The sequence below is a fragment of the Orcinus orca genome, chromosome 12 (genome assembly GCF_937001465.1).
Source record: "Orcinus orca chromosome 12, mOrcOrc1.1, whole genome shotgun sequence".
NCBI classification, from domain to species: Eukaryota; Metazoa; Chordata; class Mammalia; order Artiodactyla; family Delphinidae; genus Orcinus; species Orcinus orca.
In genome coordinates this window covers 66,759,122-66,786,995 of record NC_064570.1, presented here as the reverse complement: position 1 = coordinate 66,786,995, position 27,874 = coordinate 66,759,122, and the positions used below count along the sequence as shown (strand labels likewise).

Here is a 27,874-nt window from a genome sequence, read left to right as displayed (position 1 = left end):
ATACCTATCCATTGCTCAGAATTTACCATAAATAACACTACTCTTCAAATGCTGTAATCTCCCCCTCCTTTGAACCATGCCCGCTGCCACTGTAAGCTTCTTAATGACTGAAAGCTGTTTCCCACGCATTTCTTTATCTGTCACCGCCCCCTCCCCTCACCCAGGCACAAGGTCTTGAAGACAAGTGCACAATACATGTTGGTTCCTTATTGTCAAAGAGGTATGTCTGATCATCAGTTTTTGTATAACACCTATTTCTTTTATTCTTACATGAACATTTTTCACAATTTAATATGGGTGGAGTCAGGCTTCATCTTATAATCATTGGCTGCAATAATTTAATTAGCAGCATTTTTTCTTTCTTGGTGGTACATAAACCATGGGTGCATCTTACACTCGATAGTGTCTTAGATTCAGTGAAATAAAGTATCATTCAAGCATCCCTGATAACAATTATGTTTACTCTTCTATCTTCCTGTCTTTAAGGTCAATCGTTCAGTTCTCAAAATTTCCTTAGTTCCTGTTCTCTACTCCTACTGTTGTGTCCTTTTTACCTCATTTAATTTTCTACTTTTCTCAAGTAGGGTCAGATTATCACACTGCAGTAAAGCTGTGCTAAATCTGATGGTGTCATTGGTTCATGGTCCCACATGATAAAATGCTATTTACAATTCTACATGTTTGCTACAGAACGAACTCCAGTTTCACTGTATAAGCTAGTTAAAATACATCTTTATTTTTTTTTAAGTGTGATCAGGCCACCATGTTATATGAGCCTCAATTTATGAATTTATGAAGACAACGTAGTCAGCAGCAGAGCAGTATTGGAATTACATAAGACAAACAAAGCAATAGGATATATTTAATGACAATGTATCAATAATTATCATTCTTTGAGTAGCACTGTGGCCTAGGAGAGTCTCTAGAGAGTACAAGTTTCTAAACATGTCCAGGTGCCCTGTACTATCCAATTTCCTTGTTTATGTACCTTCATTCTTCATTTGTCCCTGAAGCTGGGAGAGCCGCTGGTCTTGGGCCAGGCAACTCCACGGAGGGGAAGCTGTCCTGATGAACACTGGGAGGGATGGGGGACCTGCTGTGACCCCTAGAGTTGCAGAAAAAGCTGGTCTCTCACCTCTTCCTACAACCTAGGATCCAGCCAAAACAGATGACTTGCCCCGCAAACTATACTCTGCAATCCCAAACTTTCCTGCCTCTCTCATGCCTTTGCTCAGGCCAATCCTTCCATCTGCAGTAGCACTGTGTAACAGGACTTTCTGTGACTGTGGAAATGTTCTCGAGATCTGCACTATTGAATACAGTAGTCACTGGCCACATGTGGCTGTTGAGTAGAGCACTTGAAATGTGGCTAGCACGACGTGGCAAGAACTGAGTTTTTAATTTTATTTAACTTTAATTAACTTAAATTTAAATAAATATATAGCCAGTGGCTACCACATCGGACCGCACATATCTAGCATGTACTTTCTACGTGTGCTCCTAGCATGAACATTTCTTCTCCAAATCCCCACCCTTCAAGGAGCAGCTCAGAAGCTGTTTTCTCCACGAGATCCAGTCTTCCACTGGAAATCATTCTTTCCTTCCTTAGAATTCCCATTACATGATGAACCATTTTTGTTGTGCTTAATACTTTTTTAACTTACACGTAATCGTATACGATATCCTTGACCAGTCCTTTTTCTGAGAGCTATACAAGAATAAGATGATCTCTTACTCTTAAGGTGGACCCTACTATATCTAGTGCAGGGATTTTTTAATGTTTGCTGCATGAATCTATACTAGAAGCAGAGTAATTCACATTAACAATGAGGAATTGACAATGATTGCTCTGCAGTAAAGGATGAACCTTGACAAAAGAAAGGTTTGGGCCTTGGCCTCTAGCTCCTGGGAGGTAACTTCTAAACCCCTGGACTGTCCTGCCTGATTGGAGGGTCTTTGATCACCTGGGGGCCTACGGCCATGCCAGACGGTCTAAGCCAACAAGGTGGTTTATGATGGGGTCTCAGGCTGAGACTTACCAGCTCAGCCTCTGAAGGAACTGGAGACTGAGGTCAGCCATACAGGCAGTCAGCTATATTCAGATGGCCAGCCCCCAGTAAAAACTCTACACTTTGATGGGTTTGGGTGATGTTCCCCTGGTTGGCAATAAATACTCAGTGCATGTCGTCACACATTGCTGAGAAAAATAAGCACTGGCACAGGGCAGGTATTCAATATTTAATGAATGGTTGAATGGATGTATGAATGAACGATGTCCCTTAATATTGCAAAATCATGCGAGTTGCCAGACTCACCCAGGTCAAATCATTTCATCTGGGATCTGAGTTTTCTTTTTCTTTCCTAGATAGGCACTTAATCCAGTGTGGGGTTTACAGATTTTTTTATTCCTATTTTGAATCTTAATTTCCTGTCTCCTATCCAGAATGCCCCTAAGCTTGCCCTTCATTTTTCCCTTCCCTTTATAACTGAATCCTAGGCTTCCTAAGGGTCTCAGAACATTCATCTGGGAGGCATTTGAGTCTTTTTTTTATTGGAGGGAGGCTCTCATGAACCTGTTCACACACAAGAACAGAAGAAGACAGTCCCAGAGTGGCAAGAAGTGGGACACAACACAGCATGAACGATGAGCAAGCCCACGAGGCCTGGGGGAGGGCAGCTGGAGAGCCCCTGGGCTCCTCCGGGAGCCAGGATGCTGCTTGAGGTGGTCCAGGGTCTGCTGCTCTGTCTGTGAGGGGTCACACTCAGCAGGTCCACGTGTGGGCGGCCGGCCAGACACCAGAGATGTCCGTGCCCTTCCCCAGGCATAGCCTCAGAGCTCCTAGGCTAACACTGACCAGTAAATTAAGTTGAAAAATATGTAGGAAGCTGGGAATATCAACCGGGAGTATTTGTCGATGGCGTGGGTGTTCTGGAAGATGCGAAGACCCACCTGGCCCTTCAGAAGCCCCTTCTTCCTGGAGGAGTTGGATTCACTGCTCAGGGCCAGGTGGACCACTATTTTGTCTTGCCTTTCTTCTTCTGTCAGAATATGGCTTCTCGGGTACCCGGCCAGGCTGTTGGCCTCAGACTCACTGTAGCTTCCACCCAGCATCATGGTTCTTGAGTGGAGCATTCCACACACGCATGGGAACTGTGGGCAGCAAACACAAGGGGAGATGTCAGGCATGTTTCGGCCTGTGAGAGGCCCAGAGGAGGCTGCCTGTGCCGAGAGTAAAGCCCATGGCTTCTCAGAACCACAGAAAAGGCAGAACTAGAAGCATCTCCAGAGATCACTTTGTCCAACGATTCTCTATCCTGGCTGTGTATTGGAGTCACCTTGGGAGCTCTTTAAACTGGCCATGCCCAGGCTCCACTCTAGACTAATTAATTTAAGGCTCCCAGGTGATTCTGCTATGCAGCCAGGGTCCAGAACCACTGATTCAGTCCAAATGCCCTCAATTGCAGAAGGAAAAACTAAGACCAAGAGAGGCTATACAATTCTCCTGGGATCAGACAGTTAGTGTCAGATTCAGGACTTTAAACACACATCTTCTGGTTCCAGCCGTGGACCTCCACCACTATGTGCATGAATCAGAAGATGATTAGGTAGGAGAGTGTCCTTATTCTAACGAGTTCCACTTGAGGGTAAAGGGTCATGGTACCTATCATGTATTTTTATTTTTTTATTTATATATTTTTTCTTAGATAATCCTCCAAGTTTTTTATTTAAATTGACATATAATTGATTTACAGTGTTGCATAATTTCAGGTGTACAACAAAGTGATTCAGATATATATAGAGAGATACATACACATATATATAAAACGTTTTTTCAGATTCTTCTCCATTATAGGTTATAACAAGATAGTTCCCTGCACTATACAATAGGACCTTGTTGTTTATCTCTTTTATATATAGTAGTGTGTATCCGTTAACCCAAACTCCTAATTTATCCCCCTCCCCACTTTCCCCTGTCATGTATTTTTTAATGGTTCAGCTGCACCAACAAAAGTATGTTTATATGAGAAAAAGCTCACACAAAAATGGCAAAGTGTCAACAATGTTGGATGGAGGGGCAGGGTGTATGAATGTATATCATCCTATTTTTTTCAACCATTTCCGTGAGTATGAAAATGTTTATAAGAAATTATAAGGTGGAGGGAAGGGAATGGTCTTGTCTAACTCCTCCCCACCATTAGAGTCAGCAAAGCTGGCTCTGGTTAACAGCTGGTTCATGAACCCATATTTGTTGGATGAAGGCTTTGCTATTTTTTTTTTTTTAATTTTATTTATTTATTTATTTATTTTTGGCTGCTTTGGATCTTCATTGCTGCGGCACGGGCTTTCTCTAGTTGTGGTGCGCGAGGGCTACTCTTCATTGCAGTGCTCGGGCTTCTCATTGCAGTGGCTTCTCTTGTTGCTGAGCACGGGCTCTAGGTGCACAGGCTTCAGTAGTTGTGGCACATGGGCTCAGTAGTTGTGGTGCATGGGCTCAGTAGTTGTGGCGCATGGGCTTAGTTACTCCATGGCATGTGGGATCTTCCCTGACCAGGGCTCGAACCTGTGTCCCCTGCATTGGCAGGCAGATTCTTAACCACTGCACCACCAGGGAAGCCCTGAGGCTTTGGCATGTTTTGAATGACTCTATACAGGAAAGTCCAATGCATTATAAATCAAAAGTATTTAAATATAATCCAAAGGTATGTGATAATAATCAATGTACAGATTACTGAAAATTTAAACAAGGATTCACATACCCAAGTAAAAAAGGTTTGTGTTTGGCTGTTGCTGGCCAGAGGTATGACGCCTGCCTGATCCAGCCAACTGACCTTGGGTTTATTCTCAACCTGTTGGCTTTAATATGTTTCTAACCTGGCTCTCAGCCCTGTGGTGCCTCTGTTTTTCCATCTGGGAAAGTGAAATAATGGCATTTCACACATTTCCTCCTATTGTCATGGATCCTGAAATACGCACGCAGATGGATACCAGGAAGCTTTAGAATGCAAAAATAGATGAATGATTTTATGTCAAATCAGAATTACTTGAAGTACTTTTACACTTGAAGAAATCTGTGGTTTGGAGAGCTATTTTTTTAATCAGGCATGATTGTTTCATTACTATTTCTATGTCTTGTCCCATCAGCAACAATAATTAAGTAGCACATTAATACATTCCTAGAATAATTAACTCATAGATTTTAAGGATAGAAGGTCAGTGAGAGGTCATCTATTCAATTCTTTGCATTTAGATAAAATCACACCCAAACTTTGGTAAAATTGTGAGATATTGTTATATCACTGGGGACTTCTTTTTTTGTAAGACATGGGTCTTCTTTTTCCTTGCTCTAAACTGAAACTCTTTCTGCTAAAATAAAAAGAGACATTTAAGGTTTTGAGTTAGAATCAGGAAATGCCCCAAATTATGGAAAATCTCTATTTCCCACATCAGCTCATTTCTAAGAAAAATTAAGTGGCATCTGGCGCATTGGACAGGTCTGGATGATCAGTCAAAGAATTCAAGCACATATAGGGAAGCAGAACTACACTCTGCCTGCCAGCTTCAACCCAAAGCAGCGTGGGTCCCCTTTTGAACCATGGTGAACCTAGCAGGCTCCAGTCAACTTTGCCCTCTGCAGAGCAGAAGTCAAACCTCAGTGAGCATCAGAACTGCCTGGGAGCTTGTCAGCAAGGCCAATTCCAGGGTGCCATCTCTGGAGATTCTGAGCCCGTAGGTCTGGGGTACAGCCCTTAATCTTCATCTTTAATAGGCTGAGAAGGTGAATCCAGGCCAGGTGCTCCTGGGCTCCCACTTTGGGAACCTCAGCTCCACGGGGGGCCATGTTAACGTTGTGAACAGTGGCTTCTCTGTGGGGCAGCGGGAGAGAGATTTCGTGTCCTCCCACCGGTCTGCCTCCCCAGCAACCACAGCTTCTCAGCCTTTCAACCGCGTGCTTGACAACAATGGAGAACAAGCCCTCGCTTCCCGGCTGTCTGTTCCCATAGACATGGAGCTAGACTCGGAGCCCAAAGGGCTGTCCACGTATGATTTCCTCATTGCTCTTTAGCCAGCATCATATCATCACTGGCAAACACTGGGCCCATCACATGGTAACAGGTTAATAATGATCTGCCTGAGTACAAGTTATGCGCTGTTAATGGTTCATGGGCGCATATCTGTCGGATGAAGGCTTTGCTATTTTTTGAACAGCTCTACACAAGGAAAGCCTAACAGATTACAAATCAAAAGTGTTTAAGTATATTCCAAAGGCATCTGATAATGATCAATGCACAGATTATCAAAATTTGAGGGAATTCCCTGGTGGTCCAGGGGTTAGGACTCATTGCCAAGGGCCTGGGTTCGATCCCTGGTTGGGGAACTAAGATCCCACCAGCTGGGAAAAAAATTGAACAAATTCTCAAATGCTGAAGCAAAAGTATTTTGAAGACAACTTAAAATATAAACTCTTAAAAAATCTAGCATATTTGAAGACAACTGGAAATATTTAACAGGTATAATGTGGGCATTAAAAGACTATTTTTAAAAAGGCAACAGGTCCTCTTTCCTAAAACTTAAAGCTCCCTTTGCTAAGGAGCTCTCAGCCAGCTAGACACACATAAATGTGGAATTTTCACGTCCCCTGATCTCTACAACTTTTAGGTAAACACCCATTTTGATCAGTACAATGACTAGCAAGGATTTGGTAACAAGTTGGCATTTTATTTCTTAATGTGATTAATAAGAGTCCGCATATGAATAGGATAGATTTTCCCTCTCTGCCCAGGTGCACTGCCCTGAATTCCCCCTTTGCATTCCATCCCACAGTAGACTTTACTATAGTGCAGTATCGTATAGATAGCATAGTATTTCCAATGAGTCTAAAGGCTAAGGTTGTGTGTGGCTGAATTTTCACTGGGCCAGAGCACTGATAAATACAGGAGTTTTTTATTCTAGAACTTTCCTCCTGTCTGTTCACAGGACGTAGAGACATTCTCCCTAGACAGGTTCAGTGATGATAGTGATAATTTATGTGCATCTAGAACCACACAGTTTCAAAACAACTCTCATATACATTTTTGTAAGGGCATTGTGACCCTTACAATAACCCTGGGAGGAAGGTGGGGTGAGGGTTCTGTTATACTTTTTTTTAACAGATGAGGAAACTGAGGCCCAACATAAATGGCAGAGTTGGGTCCAAGAACCCAAGTCTTCCTAGTCTTTGTCCAAAGGCTTTCTACTTTCTGGGATCTTTTGTGATGGAAGCTAGAATATTCTAAAACGGATCCTCCTCCTTTTGCACAAACATCTCCCTTTTCTCCATGAAAGCTCCCTCCCGCTATTCTCATCCAACCAGCAGCATGGGCTCCAACAAGGAAATGAATGAAACTTCTCTCACCTTCTCCTGCAGCTTCCGCTGTTTCCTCTCCTGCACGGTGGTCAGGTAGTTGACAGCCGCGTACTCCAGCACCGAGAGGAACACGAACACGAAGCTGACCCAGAGGTAGATGTCCACGGCCTTGATGTAGGACACGCGGGGCATGGAGGCGTTCACACCCGTGATGATGGTGGACATGGTCAGCACCGTGGTGATCCCTGCAGCAACCAGCTTTAGTTCAGCCACTGACAAGGGTACACAGCTGCCCTCACATTTCACTAAGTCCCTTTTTTTTTCAACTATTAACCATTTTATATTGATTTTTGTAGTATGTTTCTTCCAAGGTCTTATGATGCTTAAAGAGATTTTATGTATAGTAGTGTGTATATGTCCATCCCAATCTCCGAATTTATCCCTCCCCCTCTGGTAACCATAAGGTTGTTTTCTACATCTGTAACTCTATTTCTGTTTTGTAAATAAGTTCACTAAGTCCCATTTTACATTTGCTCTCTCTTTTTATTTTTTATTTATTTTTGCGGTACACGGGCCTCTCACCGTTGTGGCCTCTCCCGCCACAGAGCACAGGCTCCGGACGCGCAGGCCCAGCGGCCATGGCTCACGGGCCCAGCCACTCCGCGGCATGTGGGATCTTCCCGGACCAGGGCACGAACCTGTGTCCCCTGCATTGGCAGGCGGACTCTCAACCACTGCACCACCAGGGAAGCCCCATTTGCTCTCTCTTACATCTAATAGGAAGTGGCCAGGGCACGTTTCCACCTCATAGAGGTGTGAGGATCTGCAAGGATCTGTTCCCGAGCAGCCAACCCATTCTCCTCCCAGCCAACTGCCTGTCCCCTTTCACTCTGAGCCACTTGGGAGCCTGGGTTTCTGTGATGTGGCTGCTAAGATCAGCAGAGCTTCCCAAAGGATCTGCTCAGATGTGGACTTTAAAACAGTGGCTATGAAAATCAACTCTACTTCAATAAAAATTAAAAAGCAGGGGCTACAGGACCCCTCTCAAGGAACCTTCCCAAACTTCAAGGAAAGAACACATCCTCCCTCACCTGAGTCCAGGAAGACTGTGGAAATTCCTCGAAGCCTGTCATACAGGTTTCTTCTTCATTGTGCCTTGCATGTCTCACATGTCTCAGTGCCCAACCTGATTTTGTCCAAATCTCTGATGAGTTGCAAATGTTTACTCTGGCATTAGGGTCTGTGAAGGACTAAACCACAGCTCCAGGGAGTACAGCCCTCTCCTTCCCAGAAATCATGAAATATGGGCCCTGCTCCCAAACTCTCAGTCTATCTAAATAAGGCCAAAGAAGTTTTTGTATTTGCACAGTAAGTTTGGGCATTTGTCGAATTGTCTTATTTATCAAAGTACTGAGCTCTGATACTGCCAGTTGTGGAAGTCTACACCCCAGGTAGGTGCTATCTTTCTGAAACGATTCGAGCAGAGCTGATGCGGTTTGAACACCCTGTGGTTTTCACAGTGTAGTCTGGGAAACTGAGGGCAGTATGTGAATGGAAAGCAAGAAGCAGGAGGAAAGTTCGCTCCTTCTGACTCTGACAGCCCATCCGTTAAGGACCCTGAATGATGATTTTACTTCTTCTTTACATAGTGATTGATTGAAAAAAAATAACCACCCTATCACACCTTATCAAATGCTTTTACCCAGTGAAACTCTGGCGGGCACAGCTCTGCGGTCGATCCAGAAGGACACCCAGGACAGCATGACCATCAGGGTGGCGGGAAAGTAGGTTTGCAGCAAGAAGAAGAAGATGTGGCGACGCAACGTGAAGTTAATGTAGAGACGGTTGTACCAGCCTGGGGGACACAGGAAGAAGCCAGTGAGGTTCCATCGCAGAGGCAAAAACAAACTCCTTCCCTGGGGGCCCTTCCTCCCCTGTCACCACCCAAGGGACTTCCCTGGCAGTCCAGTGGTTAAGGATCTGCCTTCCAATGCAGGGGACGTGGGTATGATCCCTGGTCAGGGAACTAAGATCCCACATGCTGCGGGGCAACTAAGCCTGCGTGCCGCAACTACTGAGCTCATACACCACAACTAGAAAGCTCATGCACCGCAACTACTGAACCTGCATGCTCTGGAGCCCCGGCACCACAACCAGAGAGAAGCCTGCACACCACAACGAAGAGCCCTCACACTGCAGCAAAAAGATCCCGTGTGCCACAACTAAGATCTGGCACGGCCAAAAATAAATTTAAAAAGAATAGGGAATTCCCTGGCGGTCCCGTGGTTAGGACCCCTTGCTCTCACTGTTGGGGCCTGGGATCAAACCCTGATCGGGGAAGTAAGATCCTACAAGCCTCACAGTGCGACCAAAAAAAAAAAGTTAATGATTGGTTGGCTTAGTATAATACATTTCCTTTCTAAAATCTAATCTCTCTGAGTCTCAGTTTTCTCATCTGTAAACTGGGGATACTACGATCTACACCATAGATTTGTTGGGTAGAAATTAGTTAATTCATACAAAGCACTCAAAACAGTGACACATAGTAAAAGTTATACCGGGAACTCTTAAAAATGGTTTTAGAAAGAGAGTTGATTTGAACTTGCCAAGAACAGATGAGAAAAGAAAATTGTGTGGCAACGCACATCCGAGCAAAAGAGAAGAAAGGGATGGGGGTGAGCAGTACGGGCATAAAGGGAAAGCAGGTGTGGGCTGTCCTGACACTAAGGCAACCTTGGCTGGGGCCCGCTCTTCTCCAGTGTCTGATGTTGTGAACAGAAGGGCAGGGCTGGGGGCAGGTGAACGGTGGGGGGGATGGTGGCCATGCAGGGGCAGATGGTAGCCCAAAAGCTTCCCACAGCCAGGCCTAGGCTTCTCAGCACTGGGACAAAGGGTAAGGAAGTGAGAAGTCCTCCAGTGTCCCGTGGCTGCGGCAGAGCTGTGTATTGCAGCTCTATATTGCAGAGCCGTGTAGCATATAAAGGTATGTTGAAGTCCTAAATCCCACCACCTGCGAATGTGACTTTATTGAGAAATCGGGTCTCTGTACATGTAATCAAAGGAAGACGAGGTCATATTGAGTTAGGGTGGCCCATAATCCAGTGACCAGTGCTCTTAAAGAAGAGGGATGTTTGCACATAGGTGTACAGAGACACACCATGGGAATACCAGAGTCACAGGGAGAATGCCACGTGACAACAGAGGCAGAGGTTGGAGTGATGCCATAACCACCAGGACCAGTAAGGGGCAAGGAAGGAGTCCTCCCCAGAGCCTTCAGAAGGAGCATGGCGCTCAGGCTTCTGGCCTCCAGCACTGTGAGTGAACACATTTCTATCGTTTCAAGCACCCAGTTTGTGGTACTCTGTTAGGACGGCTCTAGGAAACTAACACAAGTGCTGACGGTGAGATTCAAGAAGAGCGGACAAATGGATCCTCTCAAAACTTCAACCATGGCCCCAAGGTCCAAGAAGAGGTCACACTATGCATAAGAAATGAATCTATAGCTCTGAATATAGGTAATAAATACACAGGTAAATACAGTAATAAATACATAAATAAATAGGTAATAAATACATTTCCCCATATCGTTAAGTCAAACGAATCAGGTTGCAGAATAGCGTGTACACTCTGACCCTACTTTTGTAAAATTACATAATTAAAGCAGGATGTCTGCAAGGGTGTTTGCTGAATTGTTCAGAATGACTACCTCTGACCATGGAGTTTCAGAGGGCAGCAACTTTTAAAGCCTCTGCTTTTAAGTGTTGTTTATGTCTTGTTGGACTGGGCATTATTAGAATAATGAAAAGTTATTTTCATTGGAAGGGGAAAAAGTTAACACTGAAAAAGAATTCTAATGTGTTTTCTTCCACATTTGAATCCGACCATGGCAGAAGTTAGCTACCAGTGCTGCTATAGAAGGCCAGTCTGGAAGTGGTGTGGAATTTCTGAATCAGAAACTGAGACAGGGAGATCTTCTCATCTGTTTTCAGGGATTCGTCCCCATTCTTCCAGTACAGCATCAGATCTTCATCTGTATACGCATCTTTGGGAAGAGGAAAATAAGTTAATTTCACTCCTTTTCTTCTGAGGCAGGAGCAACAGGGCCATCCTACCTCAGCCAGGGATTAAATAGGTCTTATCCCTGGCAGGCAGTACTCAGTCTCATAGTTACTAAAATGGCACAGAGAGGGAATAAGGCGAAGATTTGTCATTACGAATACAGACACTTACAGCTTTCCAGCTCCAAAGAACAGGTCTGGGAGTCCAGGGGAAAGTGGCTGAAATCCATGTTGCACATGGCAGTGACTGTAATCCTAGAACCCAAACAAACATGTTGGCTCGTGCAGTGAGTTACTGGCTCATATACCTGCCCAGAGTAAGGAGGACAAAGACACCACCAAGGGCAGCTGCCTCTTCACGTCTACGTCAGAAGCTCGGAAACCCAGGACTCTAACTTTTTTTTTTTTTTTTTTTTTTTGCCGCACGGTGCAGCATGCGGGATCTTAGCGCCCTGACCAGGGATCGAACCCGTGCCGCCAGCATTGGGAGCACTGAGTCTTAACCACTGGACTGTCAGGGAAGTCCCTCTAAGTTAACTTTTAGAGTTTTGTCTTCTGTAGATGATGGTATTTGCTCTGCCCGGATCCCAGCTCCTGAGGCTGCTGGCTGTGCATGGCCCACACCTGGACCCTTCTCTGGGCATTGCCCACATCCAGAGACTCGTCTTCCCCAGAGATGCCCGGAGGCTATGCCCTGCCTCCCTAGCCCCGACTCAAGGCTATTAGCACTGAATTCTGGCGAACTGTACAAGGTGTGGGATGAAACTGTGTCATCACTCAAGTCAACCCAGAAGCCAATCTGCAGTAGCACCTAATAAAGAGTAGCTATGGTTATTTTCCTAATTTTTGTTTATTACCAATAATTACCTATTTTTGTTTATTACCAATAAACTAGAATCATAGCTCTCAGGGGTGGAGGGTACATAGAAGGTCACGTCTCCATCAGATCATTCAGGTTCAATTAGTCTCCTAACCTAAACTTAAGACCCCCGATGACAGGGAAGTCAGCACCTACTACGGTGCTCATTTCGTCTTTAGAGAGTTCTAACTATCATCAGAAGGTTCAGACCCTCCCATGTAACCCGCAGACCCAAACACAGTGACAAACTCTTCGGGGCCAAAGGGACAGACCACACATATACATTTTTTTTTTAATAGAGGGTTTTTTTTGTGGTGGTTTTTAAACGAAGAGGTGACTAGCTAATTCATTCCACAAATACTGTTTTCTCACCTACTGTGAAAAGCGCAGTTTAGCTCTGACGAGACAGTGGTAAATCAGCCAAACGATCCCTGGCATTGTCCACACATATTAGGATGCCACGACCCCGTGGACAGTTACCTCAGGCTGTACAGCACCTGCCCATCTGGGAACACCCTCAGCATGATGTTGTCCGTGGTGGTGTCGTGGATGAATGACCTTTTGGAGTGAACAAAGAAGACGTCGGGGACCCAGATCTTCTTCACCAGCCGGCCGTCAAAGGTCATGCTCTTGTTGCTGGTGCTGGGGAAGACCAGCCGCTCATCCTTCCAGTAATGCCGCAGGTAGAGGGTCATGGTGAAGTCCTGTGGGAGTGGGGGGGAGACCAGACAGAGATGGCTTACAAAGCTCTCTTCCTGACAGCCGACCCTCCGTCCACCGCTGTGACGGACACCTCAGGCTCAGCCTCCCGAGTTGAAGGAAACAGTTCTGCAGCCCCGCGGGACGATGGCCAAGGCAGTGGCACTGCTGCCACAGGAAAGAGAACGGCTCATGTTTGTGCCTCATGAGGCTGGAGCCCAAGAGACAGCACAGCCCCTCCTTCAGGCTTTGCAAAGGAAAATGGCAGCTGTGATGCCCACCGCCTGCCCTGGGGCCAGCAGGGCTGGATTCCCACAAAGCCCTGCACTCTCACCTAGACCTTTGCACACATGGCTCCTTACCTATTGGCTAACCATTCAATTCAACTTAGCAAACACTTCTAGAAACCTGAACAGTCAAGTGTCCCATTTTGCCTTTTTTTGTGTGTGTGTGTGTGTGGCCACACTGCGTGGCATGCGGGATCTTCGTTCCCTGACCAGGGCTCAAACCTGTGCCCCCCTGCAGCGGAAGCATGGCGTCTTAACCACTGGACCGCCAGGGAAGTCCTAAGTGTCCAATTTTGGAGGGTTTCTACCATTAGGCTTGTAGTATCTTTAAAGGCAGAATTGTTTCCTGCCCACCCCTGAATCTCCAGACCCTAGTTTAGTGCCTGGCAAGGCACAATAGTGGATGCTCAATAAATATCTGCAGAATGGAAAAATGGGGGGAAATGAATGAATGAGGAGATGGGCAGCTGCATGTCTAGTATAATTTCAGCCTGAAGGCTTATACTGTTAAAAAGTGTCTCCTCGTCTGCATAGCCGATGCCTGAAACCAAGAGTGTAGCCCTTACACCGTAGCCAGAGCTAATACATGAACGCCAATGAATAAATAACTACCCAAAAGAGCCTGTTCCAGGAGCAGGTGAAGAAAGGCTGGAAGGACGCACGCGGTGGCCCACGTCTGCTCTGCCAACCACACCCAGGCTCCTCCTGCCTGTCCCGGAGGCTGCCCGTGGAGGGGGGCACCGCCCCACTGGCCCACCTCGGCAGCCCCTCTCTTCTCCGTTTTGTCCGCCACTCTTTCAGTTTGCAAACTCCCTGTTCTTCTGCCTCAGACACCTCGTATGCGCTCTTGCTTGGCCCTCCCTACAGCTGTCAGGTCTCAGCTGAAACGAGGCTTCTTCAAAGACGCTCCGGTACCCGCCTGAGCCTGCTGGGCGCTGCCAAGGAGTGAGCCGGGAAGCTGTGCTCCCGGCGGGCGCTGGCGCGCAGAGACCTACAGAATTCGAAGGGGAACAACGTCCATCTCCGGCGCTCCTCCAAGTGTGGCGGGTCCCGCCCCTCACACCGCTAAAGGGGCGCGTTCAGGACGTAGAGGGCTGGGCCTCACTCCCATAAACCGAATCAGGAAGTCTGGGGCCCACGAAGCCGCAGAAGCCAGACTCTGGATTTTACTAAACCTAGGCCAACCTCCAAATCCCGGCTTTATCCCCTCCAGCTCTGGCCCCGCCCCCAGACGCAGCCTTCCCCAGCGTGGCCCCACCCACCGCAGGCCCCCAAGGGACCTCGGCCAGAGCAGCCCGCCCCGGCGCTGCCCGCCTTGCGCGCCTCGTACCATGTCCACCTCCGAGATGCTGTCCAGGCTCTCCACCTGCACGTCCACGCCCACCGGGATGGCAGGGCCTGCAGAGAGGCAAAGACGGCTGGTTAAGGCGCCTTCCTCTCTAGCACTGGGCAAGCAGACAGCCCCTACCCCCTTCCCAGGGGAGCCTGAGCGGAGCAGGGGTGAGGCAGTGGTTCAGATTCCATGAGGGTTTTCTTGCTACTTCCTGACAGGTTGGGTGCCTGAGCTTTCTCCATGAGGGCGGGGGCTGTGTCTACCTTAAGTGCCTTTCCTGGGCCAACATGCGCGTTTAACCCATGCTTGTTGCATGAGTGGAGGAGCTGGATTATGTATGTTTATGCTTCCAAAAATGTGTTTTTAGATTTTAATATTTAAAAAAAAGCCTTAAATGGGGAAAACGAAAAAACCTGTGTCTGTCAAGCATATTAATGAATGCTATTCCATTCACAGGCAAAAAACTGTCTCTGAGAGCGTCAGGCGGCATCTGGGCGGGGCCTCCTGAGAGGCCCGCCCACTGCGCCTGTGTCCTCTGGGCCCTGGCCAGGGAGTGCAGGACCAGGGCGTGCCGACCCACCGTGGTCTGAGCTGGGAGAAGCTTAGAGTGGCAGGGGGAGTCTGGGTCTTAGGGAATGACGACTGGAAGGGCCGGGGAATTTGGCTGAAGGCAGGGGAGGAGGATCAGAGATCCTGACAGGATCTGGTGGGCCAGGGCATCGAATGGGCTCGCCGACTCTCCCCAAACCTCCCCCCTGGTAGGTTTGCTAAGACTTGCAATCCCACCATGAAAGATTTGGGGCTTGTGGCTGAGCCCGATAGAATGGGAGCATTTTATTTATTACTGGTGGGATTTAGTGGCTATTTTCTGTGTTCTTAAACGTGAAAGCAAATGAGCACAACCTTTTTTTTTTTTTTTTTTTTTTAAACCAGGGATCGAACCCGGGCCCACAGCAGTGAAAGCACCGAGTCCTAACCACTGGACCGCCAGGGAATTCCCACAACATTTTATTTTTTATTTTTACTTTTCCCCTCCCAGATAAATTGGGTCATACGCTGATCTTTTTATTTTCCTGTGCTCTCAACCGAGGGCTCAGGTCAGGCCCCATGAGAGATGACTGCTCTAACAGCCGGAGCCTTCTCTCACTCCAGGCTCCAGGAGGGCACTGAAGGGGCAGAGTGGAATGGCCAGTGTGAGGCTGAACCCCCCTCCTCAGGGCTGACTGGCCTGCCTTCCTCCCCCGAGGGGCCTGCAACACGAGGGAGGGTCTGCCAGCAGCCTGGCTGGGGCCCCCTCCCAGGACCCAGACCCCTGAGCCCCTGTGCAGGACCGTGTGTTCCCAACATCACCATGGGAAGCAGGGCTGGTTAATTCCCCATCCCGTGGACAGACCTTCCTTCACTTGAGACATTAAAACAGCCCAGGGCTGGAGCTCTTAACCCTCATCACCTTTCCCCCTTGTTCCCTTTCTCTAAAGTGCCACATCCAATCGTCCCAAGAGCCAAAGGGCAGAAACAGTATAGCCATCACCCTCTTTGGACCCACTTCCCTGTGGCCTGGTTTTCAGATAATGGGCACAGTGTTTGACCAGCAGCTGGTTTTAGCAACGGACATTTTCCAGATAAAGTACAACAGCTTGCTTGGTGCCTGTCACTGTGTCTCTCTGTCCCCCGGGGCCTGCCTTGCTCTCCGCAGTTCCAGCCGTCCTTTGGAGAGAAATTTGATAACGGCTGTGAGGGTGGCGTTCAGCCTCTGGAGGTATTGCCCACATGGGACTGCAGGTCAGGCTCCAAGGATCCTAGGTTGTTGGAAAACATCTGTGTGCTCAGGAGGCTCCAGAGCTGCACCCGGACACTCGCACCCCAAGCTTGAACGGGACCAACAGCTCTGCCCTCCTTGGCCCAAGTGCAATGGAGGTGACCTTTGCCTCTGACTTGCCCCACAGCCCAAGACTAACGCTCCACCCCCAGGATCTCCCAAGCTCTTCATTTTGTGGCCCTTCCCAACCTGATTTTCGAGAAATTCTTCCAAATGACTGGTCTTTCTCCTTTTTCTGTGAGCAGTTTTATGTTTAGAGTATGATTGAGTCCTATAAGGTGTTAGAAAAAAAATAAGCTAACGAGGCATTTGTGCCTTGGCCCCTGAACACTGACGTGGGTTTTTCTACTTTCAGAGAGGGATCTGGTGAGCCAAATGGAAGTCACTGGTGGAATTTCAGGCAGTAGAGCCAGTGAGGCAACAAATTCAGAAGGGAAATACGTGTTTAGCCAAGAGCTATTCTTGGTTCCTAGCCTTTCTGCAATTATTTCTCCTCACATGGTCCTGGAAAGCACACGTTAGGGATTTATCCATTTTTGAAAGAAAGCTATATGTCATTTCTTCTCCACTGACTCTACAAGAATAAATGTGAGGTAGAATTTTAAGACAAATTAAAACAGAATTTGCCAACAGGCATCCTGCCCTAAATGAAGGTGTTTTTCAAGCAGAAGGAGCATGATCCAGAAAGAAAGCTGGAGATGCAAGAATGAAAGACCAATAAAAATAGTAAATATATGTATGATTCTAAGGGAACACTGACTATATAAAACAATATTAACCATGTGTTGTAGGATTGAAAAAACTAAATAAAAATATACAACATTTAAGAAGGGAGAGGTATAAATGGAGTGAAAGTGTTCTGAGGTCTTTGCATTGTCTGGAGGACAGTAAAAATAGTTACTTAACATACTAGTACTATAAGCCAAAGATTCATGTTGTTTTCTAGGGAACCACAAAAAAAAAGTAGTAAGGGTATATATTTTCAAAACTAAAATAGAAAAGCCAAAATAGGTATAACCAAAAATAATCAGTCTAAACAAAAGCAAGAAAGGAAGGAGAAAAAAAAGAGAGAACATAAAGAATAGGTTGGACAATAAAAAGGATATGATAGGGGGCTTCCCTGGTGGCGCAGTGGTTGAGAGTCCGCCTGCTGATGCAGGGGACGCGGGTTCGTGCCCCGGTCCGGGAAGATCCCACATGCCGTGGAGCAGTTGGACCCGTGAGCCATGGCCACTGAGCCTGCGCGTCCAGAGCCTGTGCTCCACAACGGGAGAGGCCACAGCAGTGAGAGGCCCGCGTACCGCAAAAAAATAAAATAAAAAAAAATAAAAAACTCCTAAGAGTTCCAATAAGAAAAAATCAGACAATCCAATACAAAAAGGGGCAAGAGATTTGAATAGGCATTTTGCAAAAGAAGAAATAAACAATAGACAAATGAGAAAGTACTCAATTGCATTAACAGCTCCCTTAGAACCACAGTGAGATATTACTACTATATACTAACAAACTTGGCTCATATGAGAGTAGCTACACCAAGTGTTGATAAGGATATGGAGCAACAGGAACGCTCATACTCTGCCAGTGGTGGGTGTAAATTGGTACAACTACCTTAGAAGGCATTATCCAGCAAAATGGAAGATATATAAACCTCATGACGCAGTCTATCTACAGAATAGGTTAAATACATTGTGGTATATTCATACAATGGAATGTATAGTTACACGCAACAACACTATAAAATGTTCATCACTGCAGGTTGCATGGCTTGACTTTCCTCCGTGGCCCTTCCCTTTCCTTGAGGACTTCTTGCAAAGTCTGAGTTAATTTGAAATATTGGTTGAGACACTTTCCCTTATTGTTGGGTGTAATCAAACATTTCAGTTTTAAAAGAGGCCTGACTTTTCTCATGGTGAGCACTGCTTCCTGAGCAGGCAGTGAGTGCCATGTGGCAGGCATTTAACCATCCACCTGGGGTGGGGTGGGCGAGGCTGGACTCAGGGGCTCTCCCTTCCACAAGCAGTGTCAGCATCAGCAGGCATTTGTTAGAGATGCAATTCTTGGACCCCACCCTGAGCCTCCTGCACCGGAGACATCACAAGTCCTGCTGATCCACAGTCAAGTCTGAGGGCACTGGACAACTGATCTTTTTTTTTTTTTTTTTTTTTTTTTTTTGCTGTACGCGGGCCTCTCACTGTTGCAGCCTCTCCCATTGCGGAGCACAGGCTCCGGACACGCAGGCTCAGCGGCCATGGCTCACGGGCCCAGCCACTCCGCGGCACGTGGAATCTTCCCAGACCAGGGCACGAACTCATGTCCCCTGCATTGGCAGGCGGACTCTCAAACACTGCGCCACCAGGGAAGCCCTGGACAACTGATCTTTAAGAAACCCCCAGGAGTGAGATTTTACAACGTCCCATGTCCTGGTTACCATTTTTCTCTTGTTCTCAAACTTTTTCACGATCCCATCCCCACCAGCTGGCTCCACTTCCTACCTATCCATGCCTTCCTTCCCCCATAATACTTGCTGAGTCGAGCAGTCTTTACCCAAGCCTGACCTCCCTCCCGTGACCGACCTCCCTCCCGTGGCCAACCTCCTTAGCTGAAACCCCGTCCCTCTTCCATCTCTGTGACACAGCTCTTCCCTGGCTCCTTCTCTGAGGTCCTTGGGCCCCTCCTGGGCTCGATCTCTGACCCGGACTCTGACCCTGTTGTTGTTGAAGTCTAACAGAGGTCCCCCCTGGATATCTAACCAAGTTCTTAAATTTAACATCCCAAACAGACTTGTCTATTCGGGGCCCAGCCCTGCCCCACTGCCCAGCACCCCATCCTTCAGGCACATGGTGACCTGCTTGGTCACCGGGGTTAAATGGGGTCAGGGAGGGAAGGAGTGAGATTGCCTGGAGGGGATTGCAGAGGAGGAAGAGGCCAGGAAGAGCAGTTTAATTTTAGGGGAAGGAGCCAGTAGTTGTGAAACTGAGTCCCACTGAAACTGAGTTCCTCTGCCGAGTTTATCATTAACCCCTCTATCCAAAACTTTGTTCCCCTTCTTGTCCTGCCCTTGTTCCCCTGATGATTGAGGAGTATCAAAGAAATGTGGCGGTTGAAACTGAACAGGACCCTGTGAGGCCCTCTTGGGTACAATACCCCCTACCATGTGCCCCATTTCTTTTTTGTAGAAAAAGGCTTTATTCTCCTAGGCCTTCCCTGAGTGCCAGTCTCAAGCAGTTACTAATCAGGGAAGTGAGGGAATGCAGAAACAAAGGAAGAGCAGTCAAACAAGAAAAGTAATGATAGCTTAAACAATAGTTCAGCGATAAAAGAGTCCTAGTTCCTCTTCAACGGGTATATATAATGATCTGACCCATATCTCTGAGCTGTTCTGCAGAAACTAAGAGCCCCCCACCCAAGTGGAGGATGGTGATTACATGCAGACTGGTTGGAACCAAAAGGCTGAAGATTAAGATTCCCCAAGCCTCTCCCTGTTACCCCACCACCAACCAAACAGAAGGAAGTCCACAAGTTGCAACACTTACTCCAAACGTTGCCTTTAGAGACCCTTCCCTGAAAGGAATCAGAGTGGTCAGGTCTTTGGAGCACAAGCTGCCCTTCACCACAACCCAGGGACAGTAGATTGACTTTGCTATGAGGTGGCCAAGTGGACCCAAGTTCAATTTGGTAACGGGAACAGGGTGTGAGTGTGAGTGAGGGTTTGTGCTCCAGAAGGGAAGGGCCAAAGGCACTGAGGAGGAATCAGAGGGGTCTCCTCTGAGGGCAGGAGATCCTGGGAAGAAGGCTGCCAGAGACCCAGAAGGCTGGCTTTCTCCCTAGCTTTGGCGCTCTAACTCGTTCACTGTAACAATGGAGCACTAGACTTTACCCAGCATGAGGAACAGGGGAGGCAGAGCCAGGGAGGCCTGAGAAGTATTCAGGGAGGAGACCCCAGCTCCAAAATGAGGCATGACCCTGCCTTGAACTGGCTCCATGGGCCTCAGCTGGGCCAGCTGAGTGGCATTTGGGGCCTTGGTGGCCAGACTCCAGTGGCTTGGAAGTTCAGGGGCTGAAGGCTACGGAGTAAAGCATGGGAGCATTCGGGAGGGTCTCCCCTCACAGTCTGGGTGCCCCAAACACAGAGGGCACCTTAAATGGGGGTGGAGCTAAAGTATACTGGGTGAAACACATGTGTTCCTAGAAAATTCCCTAGGAAGGCATCACACTGGAGACAGTCCAGCTGGAGACGTAACTAGGCATTAACCTTGCAAAGTGACACAGCAGTTGTGATATCGTGATGTGATATTGTGATATAATGAGAAATATGTATTTGGTCCTCAGCCCCAGTTCCTGGCACAGAGCTCCTAAAACCCTTGTAACTTCCTGAGTGAGAGGGGTGAGAGGAGTGTATTTTGTTATTTATAACAACCCCTTACCAACCACACCTGAGTTTATGCTAGTGTGGTGGCTCTCCTGGGCTCCTGGATAGTTTAAAGATGGGGCTGGTTGCCAAGGAACAGCCATGTGATTAGAGGGTTGGAACTTTCAGCCCCACCTCCCAACTCCCAAGGAGGGGGAGGGGGGAGGGGCTGGAGGTTGAATTAATCACCAGTGGCCAATGATTTCATCAATCGTGTCTACACAGTGGAACATCCATAAAACCCCTGAACAACAGGGTTCGGTGAGCTTCCTGGTTGGTGAACACATCCACATGCCAGGAAGGTAGTGCCCCCAACTCCGCGGGACAGAAACCCCTGAGCTCAGCACCCTTCCGGTCCTCACCCTATGCCCCTCTTCATCCGCTATCCATCTGTGTCTTATATAATGTTCTTTATAATAAGCTGGGAACCATAAGTAAAGTGTTTCCCTGATTCTATGAGCCATTATAGCAAATTATCACACCTGAGAAGGGGGTTGTGGGAACCCTCAATTTTGCAGCCAAGTCGGAGAGAAGTGCAGGTAACTCGGGGACCCACTACTTGTGATTGGTATCTGAACTGAGGGGCAGTCTTCTGGGCCTGAGCCCTTAACCTGTGGTGTCTGCACTAACCCCAGGTAGTGTTAGAACTGAATTAAATTGTAGGACACCCAGCTGGTGTCCACAGACAACAGGGGAATTGCTTGGTGCGGAAAACCCACACATTTGAGTCAGAAGCGTTGTGAGCAGAACAGATCATAGTAGTAGTAACAGTACAAGCCTTTATCCCAGGAGAGGCCCTAAGGGAGCATATGCTGTGAGTCTAGGAGGCCATGAGCTCCCTGGGGCCGTAGCCATGTCTTTATCACGTCAGCAACCAGTGCTTTGATGCACTGCCTCCACCATCCCCTTCCCCCCAACACACACACACACACACACACACACACACACACACACGGTCTCTGCTGTGCTCAGTGCTTCCTGTAGGACACTTGAGTCCATCTTCATGACAATCTGGTGAGGAAGGTACTGATATTACCTCCATTCTACAGGTGAGAATCTGAGGACTAGAGAAGCGACGGAGGTCCCCATCAGAGAGAGGCACACCACAAGCTGATCCCAGGGGTCCACCTCCAGAGCCCCTGCTCTAACGAATGCATTATGCTGACCAGAGCATTCCTTTTTTTTTTAATTTATTAAAAAAAAATTTTTTATACAGCAGGTTCTTATTATTTATCTATTTTATACATATTAGTGTATACATGTCAATCCCAATCTCCCAGTTCATCCCACCCCCTCCCACCCTCCCACCCCCTCACCCCCACTCCCCACTTTCCCCCCTTGGTGTCCATACATTTGTCCTCTACATCTGTGTCTCTATTTCTGCCCTGCAAACCGGTTCATCTGTCCCATTTTTCTAGATTCCACATATATGCGTTAATATACAATATTTGTTTTTCTCTTTCTGACTTACTCTACTCTGTATGACAGTCTCTAGGTCCATCCACGTCTCTACACATGACCCAATTTCGTTCCTTTTTATGGCTGAGTAATATATGTACCACATCTTCTTTATCCATTCATCTGTCAATGGGCATTTAGGTTGATTCCATGACCTGGCTATTGTAAATAGTGCTGCAATGAACACTGGGGTGCATGTGTCTTTTTGAATTATGGTTTTCTCAGGGTATATGCCCAGTAGTGGGATTGCTGGGTCATATGGTAGTTCTATTTTTAGTTTTTTAAGGGACCTCCATACTGTTCTCCATAGTGGCTGTATCAATTTACATTCCCACCAACAGTGCAAGAGGGTTCCCTTTTCTCCACACCCTCTCCAGCATTTGTTGTTTGCAGATTTTCTGATGATGCCCATTCTAACTGGTGTGAGGTGATACCTCATTGTAGATTTGGTTGGCATTTCTCTAATAATTAGTGATTTCAAGCAGCTTTTCATGTGCCTCTTGGCCATCTGTATGTCTTCTTTAGAAATGTCTATTTAGGTCTTCTGCCCATTTTTGGATTGGGTTGTTTGTTTTTCTGATATTGAGCTACATGAGCTCTTTATGTATTTTGGAGATTTGCCTGTTGCTTCGTTTGCAAATTTTTTCTCCCATTCTGAGGGTTGGCTTTTGGTCTTGTTTATAGTTTCCTTTCCTGTGCAAAAGCTTTTAAGTTTCCTTAGGTCCCATTTGTTTATTCTTGTTTTTATTTCCATTTCTCTAGGAGGTGGGTCAAAAACCATCTTGCTGTGATTCATGTCAAAGACTGTTCTTCCTATGTTTTCCTCTAAGAGTTTTATAATGTCCGGTCTTACATTTAGGTCTTTAATCCATTTTGAGTTTATTTTTGTGTATGGTGTTAGGGAGTGTTCTAATTCCATTCTTTTACATGTAGCTGTCCAGTTTTCCCAGCACCACTTATTGGAGAGACTGTCTTTTCTCCATTGTATATCCTTGCCTCCTTTGTCATAGATTAGTTGACCATAGGAGCATGGCTTTATCTCTGGGCTTTCTATCCTGTTCCATTGATCTATATTTCTGCTTTTGTGCCAGTACCATATTATCTTCATTACTTTAGCTTTGTAGTATAGTCTGAAGTCAGGGAGTCTGATTCCTCCAGCTCCGTTTTTTTTTCCCTCAAGATTGCTTTGGCTATTCGGGATCTTTTGTGTCTCCATACAAATTTTAAGATTTTTTTTCTTCTAGTTCTGTAAAAAAAGCCATTGGTAATTTGATAAGGATTGCACTGAATCGGTAGATTGCTTTGGGTAGTATAGTCATTTTCACTATATTGATTCTTCCAATCCAAGAACATGGTATATCTCTCCATCTGTTTGTATCATCTTTAATTTCTTTCATCAGTGTCTTATAGTTTTCTGCATACAGGTCTTTTGTCTCCCTAGGTAGATTTATTCCTAGGTATTTTATTCTTTTTGTTGCAATGGTGAATGGGATTCTTTCCTTAATTTCCCTTTCATCTGACAGGCTGTCAGATGAAGCAAGGGGGCCACCATGGACAGATGTTCATAGCAGACTCGAGCACGGACGTGCAGCAAGAGAGAGCCTTCTACGACAGAAGAGTCCTGTCGGGGGAGGTAAGCTGGGGAGGCAGCTGGGCCAGACCGTGGAACTTTCGGGACACAGAGGGGAGAGGCGGGTCTGCATTTCATCCCGTGGAATATGGGAAGCCCTGAAGTTTCTGAGGGAGCAGCACAGGGAAGGGGTGTTTCCAGAAGGTGAATTTGGCTATGAGGTGTGGTTTGGGGGCCATGGTGTTGGTTTCGGTAGTGCTTCCAACCTTCTTATCATTATCATCCACGAAAGAGGAAATTTAGTTTATTTAAGTATGAATTCATTTAAATTTAAATTAAATACTAAGGAATAAGATGGGAAGGGAAGGTGAAGCTTTGGAGGGCCACAAGCATTGTAATGTCTAAGATTTTTTTCACCCCCCCCCAAGAAGGCATTGAGAATGTGTGGTGTGAGGGGGCAGATCTGAGAGACACTGTGATGCATGAATTGATTCAACTTGATCTAGGAGGGGAAAGGGCAGGAGGGAGGGGGGCAAAATCAGCAAGGTCTCCACAGCTCCCTGCCTGAGTCACCTAAGAGAAAGCTGATAGAAAATCGGCAGGTTGCCTAAGTGATGGCCGGAAGTATGGGTTTTGCAAGTATCTCAAGGAAGCACAGGAGCCAGTATTTCGTCTCCTAAATTCAGCCCTTTGGTGGTTGCATGTGACGCAGGACGGGTTCTCCTGTGCTCTAGAAGCCGACATGGGGAGAGTACTGCAGGCCCAGCCACTGCCCCAACCTGCCCCTGGTCCCACCTTCCCCGCTCACTCAATCTCGGCCGGTCCAGCCGTTGCCCCTCTGGGAAAGCAGACCCACACTCCGCCCTGCTCTGTGCTGGGCAGCTGACCAGTAAGGGCAGCGTCCACATTTACAAACCCACCCCCAGGCAGGAGCACAACTGGGGGCCCATATGCCACATGCTTGAATGTCTAAAGGTTATAAATCAAGCCAAAAAACTGCAAAACGATATATAGCCTCGCCTACTTCTTTGACAAATACACGTTCATATCAACCCGGAAGGCCAAGCCCAGCCTCAGATCTCTGACTCCTGGGAGCTCCGGCTGGGACATGGCAGGGCAGGGAGAGCGGGCCCAGCTCCGGAGCTGCCCTTTTCCCACCCACAGCAGCAGCCGGCACAGAGAAGAGCCTGGCGTGTGCCGGTGGACACCCCTGCCCACTATCTGAGCTCTATCCAAAGCCATCTGAAAGGCAGCCCTCAGCCCCACTCAGCACCGGGGGGTGGGGTGGGGTGGGGTGGGGTAGGGCTGGGGAGGGGTGGAAGGGGAGGGGAGGGGGAAGGGGAAAGGAGGGGGAGGGGAGAGGGGAGGGGGGGAGAGGGGAGGGGAGGGGAGAGGGGAAGGGAGGGGAGAGGGGAGGGGAGGGGAGAGGGGAGGGGAGGGGAGAGGGGAGGGGAGGGGAGAGGGGAGGGGAGGGGAGAGGGGAGGGGAGGGGAGAGGGGAGGGGAGGGGAGGGAGGACCCCGCATGCGCAGTACAGCCCCCAACCCCACCCCCGGGGCTCGCCTAGGGAGGAGGCCCGGGCAGGTCCCGAGGTGGGCTCTGGGCTGTGTGGACATGATTCTGGGTCCCAGTACCCAAGTGTGGCCTAGAAGGGAAATCTCAGGTGGGCACGCCCTCTTGGCCCACAGACCACGCCCTGAGTGCAGGTGAGGATCACACACAGGACCCCCTTGCCTTGGCCTATGGGCACTGCTCACAGCGGGCCCTCGTCTTCTGCCTTCTGGTTGGTTCAGCCAATGAAGGTGCCAGCGGGTCTCAGAAGGCTGGAGGAGACGAAGACGAACTGATTCTCTCCCCCAGCCCTCCCTGCAGGCTTCATGGGCCCGTCCTCTTCTGGACGCCAGGGCTCCCCTGTAGGGCACCCCCTTCCCAGGACTCTGGCTCTTTTCCAGATTCTGGGAACTGCTCCCTCCTCTTGCCCTCCACCCCTAACCTGGTGAAGGCTCCACACTCTTCCAGCCCTCAAGGCTTCACTGCCAGCTTGCTGGTTTCCTTTAACCCTGCCCGCCCCTTTGTGAACAGACCTTCATTAAACTCTCCACTGTCCCCCCACTGTTACTGTAGCTTTTCCCAATGCCTCCCGCCTGGGCTCCTTCTGGGTGGATGGCCGCCCCCAGGCAGACACTCAGGTGTCCCAGCTTCCTCTGGTTCCATCGGTGGCTGTCTCCCTCCTTCACTTCTCACGATCCCTCCACTTTTTTTTTTTTTAATTGGAGTATAGTTGATTTACAATGTTGTGTTCGTTTTAGGTGTACAGCAAAGTGACTCAGTTATACATATACATATATCCATTCATTTTCAGATTCTCTTCTGATATAGATTATCACAGAATATTGAGTAGAGTTCCCTGTGCTATACAGTAGGTCCTTGTTGGTTATCTATCTTATGTATAGTAGTGTGTGTATGTTAATCCCAAACTCCTGATTTCTCCGTCCCCCTAACATTTTCCCTTTTGGTAACCATAAGTTTGTTTCTGAAATCTGTGAGTCTGTTTCTGTTTTGTAAATAAGTTCATTTGTATCATTTTTTAAAATTAGATTCCACATATGAGTGATATCATATGATATTTGTCTTTCTCTGACTTACTTCACTCAGTATGAAAATCTCTAGGTTCATCCATGTTGCTGCAAATGGCATTATTTCATTTTTTTATGGCTAATATTACATTGTATATATGTACCACATCTTTTTTTTTTTTTTTAGTTTAGTTATTTATTTTTGTCTGCGTTGGGTCTTCGTTGCTGCACGTGGGCTTTCTCTAGTTGCAGCGAGCGGGGGCTACTCTTTGTTGCGTTGTGAGGGGTTCTCATTGTGGTGGTTTCTCTTGTTGCAGAGCACGGGCTCTAGGTGCGCAGGTTCAGTAGCTGTGGTGCACGGGCTTAGTTGCTCTGCGGCATGTGGGATCTTTCCAGACCAGGGCTCGAACCTGAGTCCCCTGCATTGGCAGGTGGATTCTTAACCACTACGCCACTGGGGAAGCCACACATCTTCTTTATCCATTCTTTCTAGGCCTTAGCTTAACCCCCATCAACTCAGACCTGGACCATGGCTGAAGTGGCCAGCTAGCGTCCCGCATCCATTCTTAGCTGCTCCAGCCTCTTCCTAGCAGACCCTCAGGGAGCTTTCTAAAGCACAGGTATCATCTTGCCCTTCCGCAGCCTGGGCTGCACTGCCCCCTCTACACACATATGCACACACACACACACACACACACACACACACACACACACACACACTCACACACGCTGCTCGCATTCCGCTGCCCTCCTGTTATCTGTGAGCACCCTCCTCCCTGCTCCCTCCTTCCCTCCCACCCGCTGGGCTCACCCCCTTGCGCATCTTTCCCGACTCATTGAAGCATCGCCTCCTGAATGAAGGCGTCACTGCCAGCTTGCTGGTTTCCTCTCTCTGGATGGAACTGACCACTCAGTTCCCCCCGTCAGCAGAGATGCCCTACATTGCTTCTGTGATACTTGACTGCACTTAGTCATTTCTCTGTTTCCCTTGTAGACTGTTAGCTTCCTGGGAACACTCTGTCGTGTCAGGCGGAGTGACCGAATGCACACCCTTCCCGGCAAGGGTGGCTCCTTGGCCTTCATCCTCCCAGGCTTCTCGGTGCCACCCTTCCCTGGTGCCCATGGCCAGACCCTGCTGCTCGCACCCCACGGCTCCCCTGTCCTTCCAGCAGCTCTCCATAATTTAACAACTTGATGTGAGGATTTCATTAACACTGGTCTCCCCAACCAGAGCATTGACACTCCAAGGACTGTGGCTGTCTTGCTCACTGCTGGGTCCCCGAATGCCACGGACCCTGCTTCACACATAACAGCTCCAAAACACACCGTACTTGTCTTATGAATGAAAGTGAAAGTATTTTGGTTGGAGAACCTAACCTACTTTGTGGTCACTTCCTGACCATCCTAACAAACTCCTTGGATGTAATTCAAAAGAATCCGTGATGACATTACACCCCTCCTT

General features: G+C 47.7%; 1 protein-coding gene across 2 annotated transcripts in view; it reads right to left on the bottom strand.

The window, feature by feature from the left end:
• Positions 1–27,874, bottom strand: part of GABRR2 (gamma-aminobutyric acid type A receptor subunit rho2) — a 57,262-nt gene that overhangs the window by 4,562 nt on the left and 24,826 nt on the right. The window contains exons 5-11 of one of the 2 annotated variants that reach the window (XM_033418821.2): positions 14,580–14,647; positions 12,744–12,967; positions 11,577–11,659; positions 11,248–11,388; positions 9,049–9,201; positions 7,395–7,591; positions 2,951–3,151 (exon numbers count right to left, since the gene is read on the bottom strand). In XM_033418821.2, the coding sequence (XP_033274712.2) occupies positions 2,951–3,151; positions 7,395–7,591; positions 9,049–9,201; positions 11,248–11,388; positions 11,577–11,659; positions 12,744–12,967; positions 14,580–14,647 (1,067 nt within the window). Of the gene's footprint in view, positions 1–396; positions 3,152–7,394; positions 7,592–9,048; positions 9,202–11,247; positions 11,389–11,576; positions 11,660–12,743; positions 12,968–14,579; positions 14,648–27,874 lie in introns of those variants that run through there. The other variant, XM_004264822.3, reaches the window with a different exon arrangement.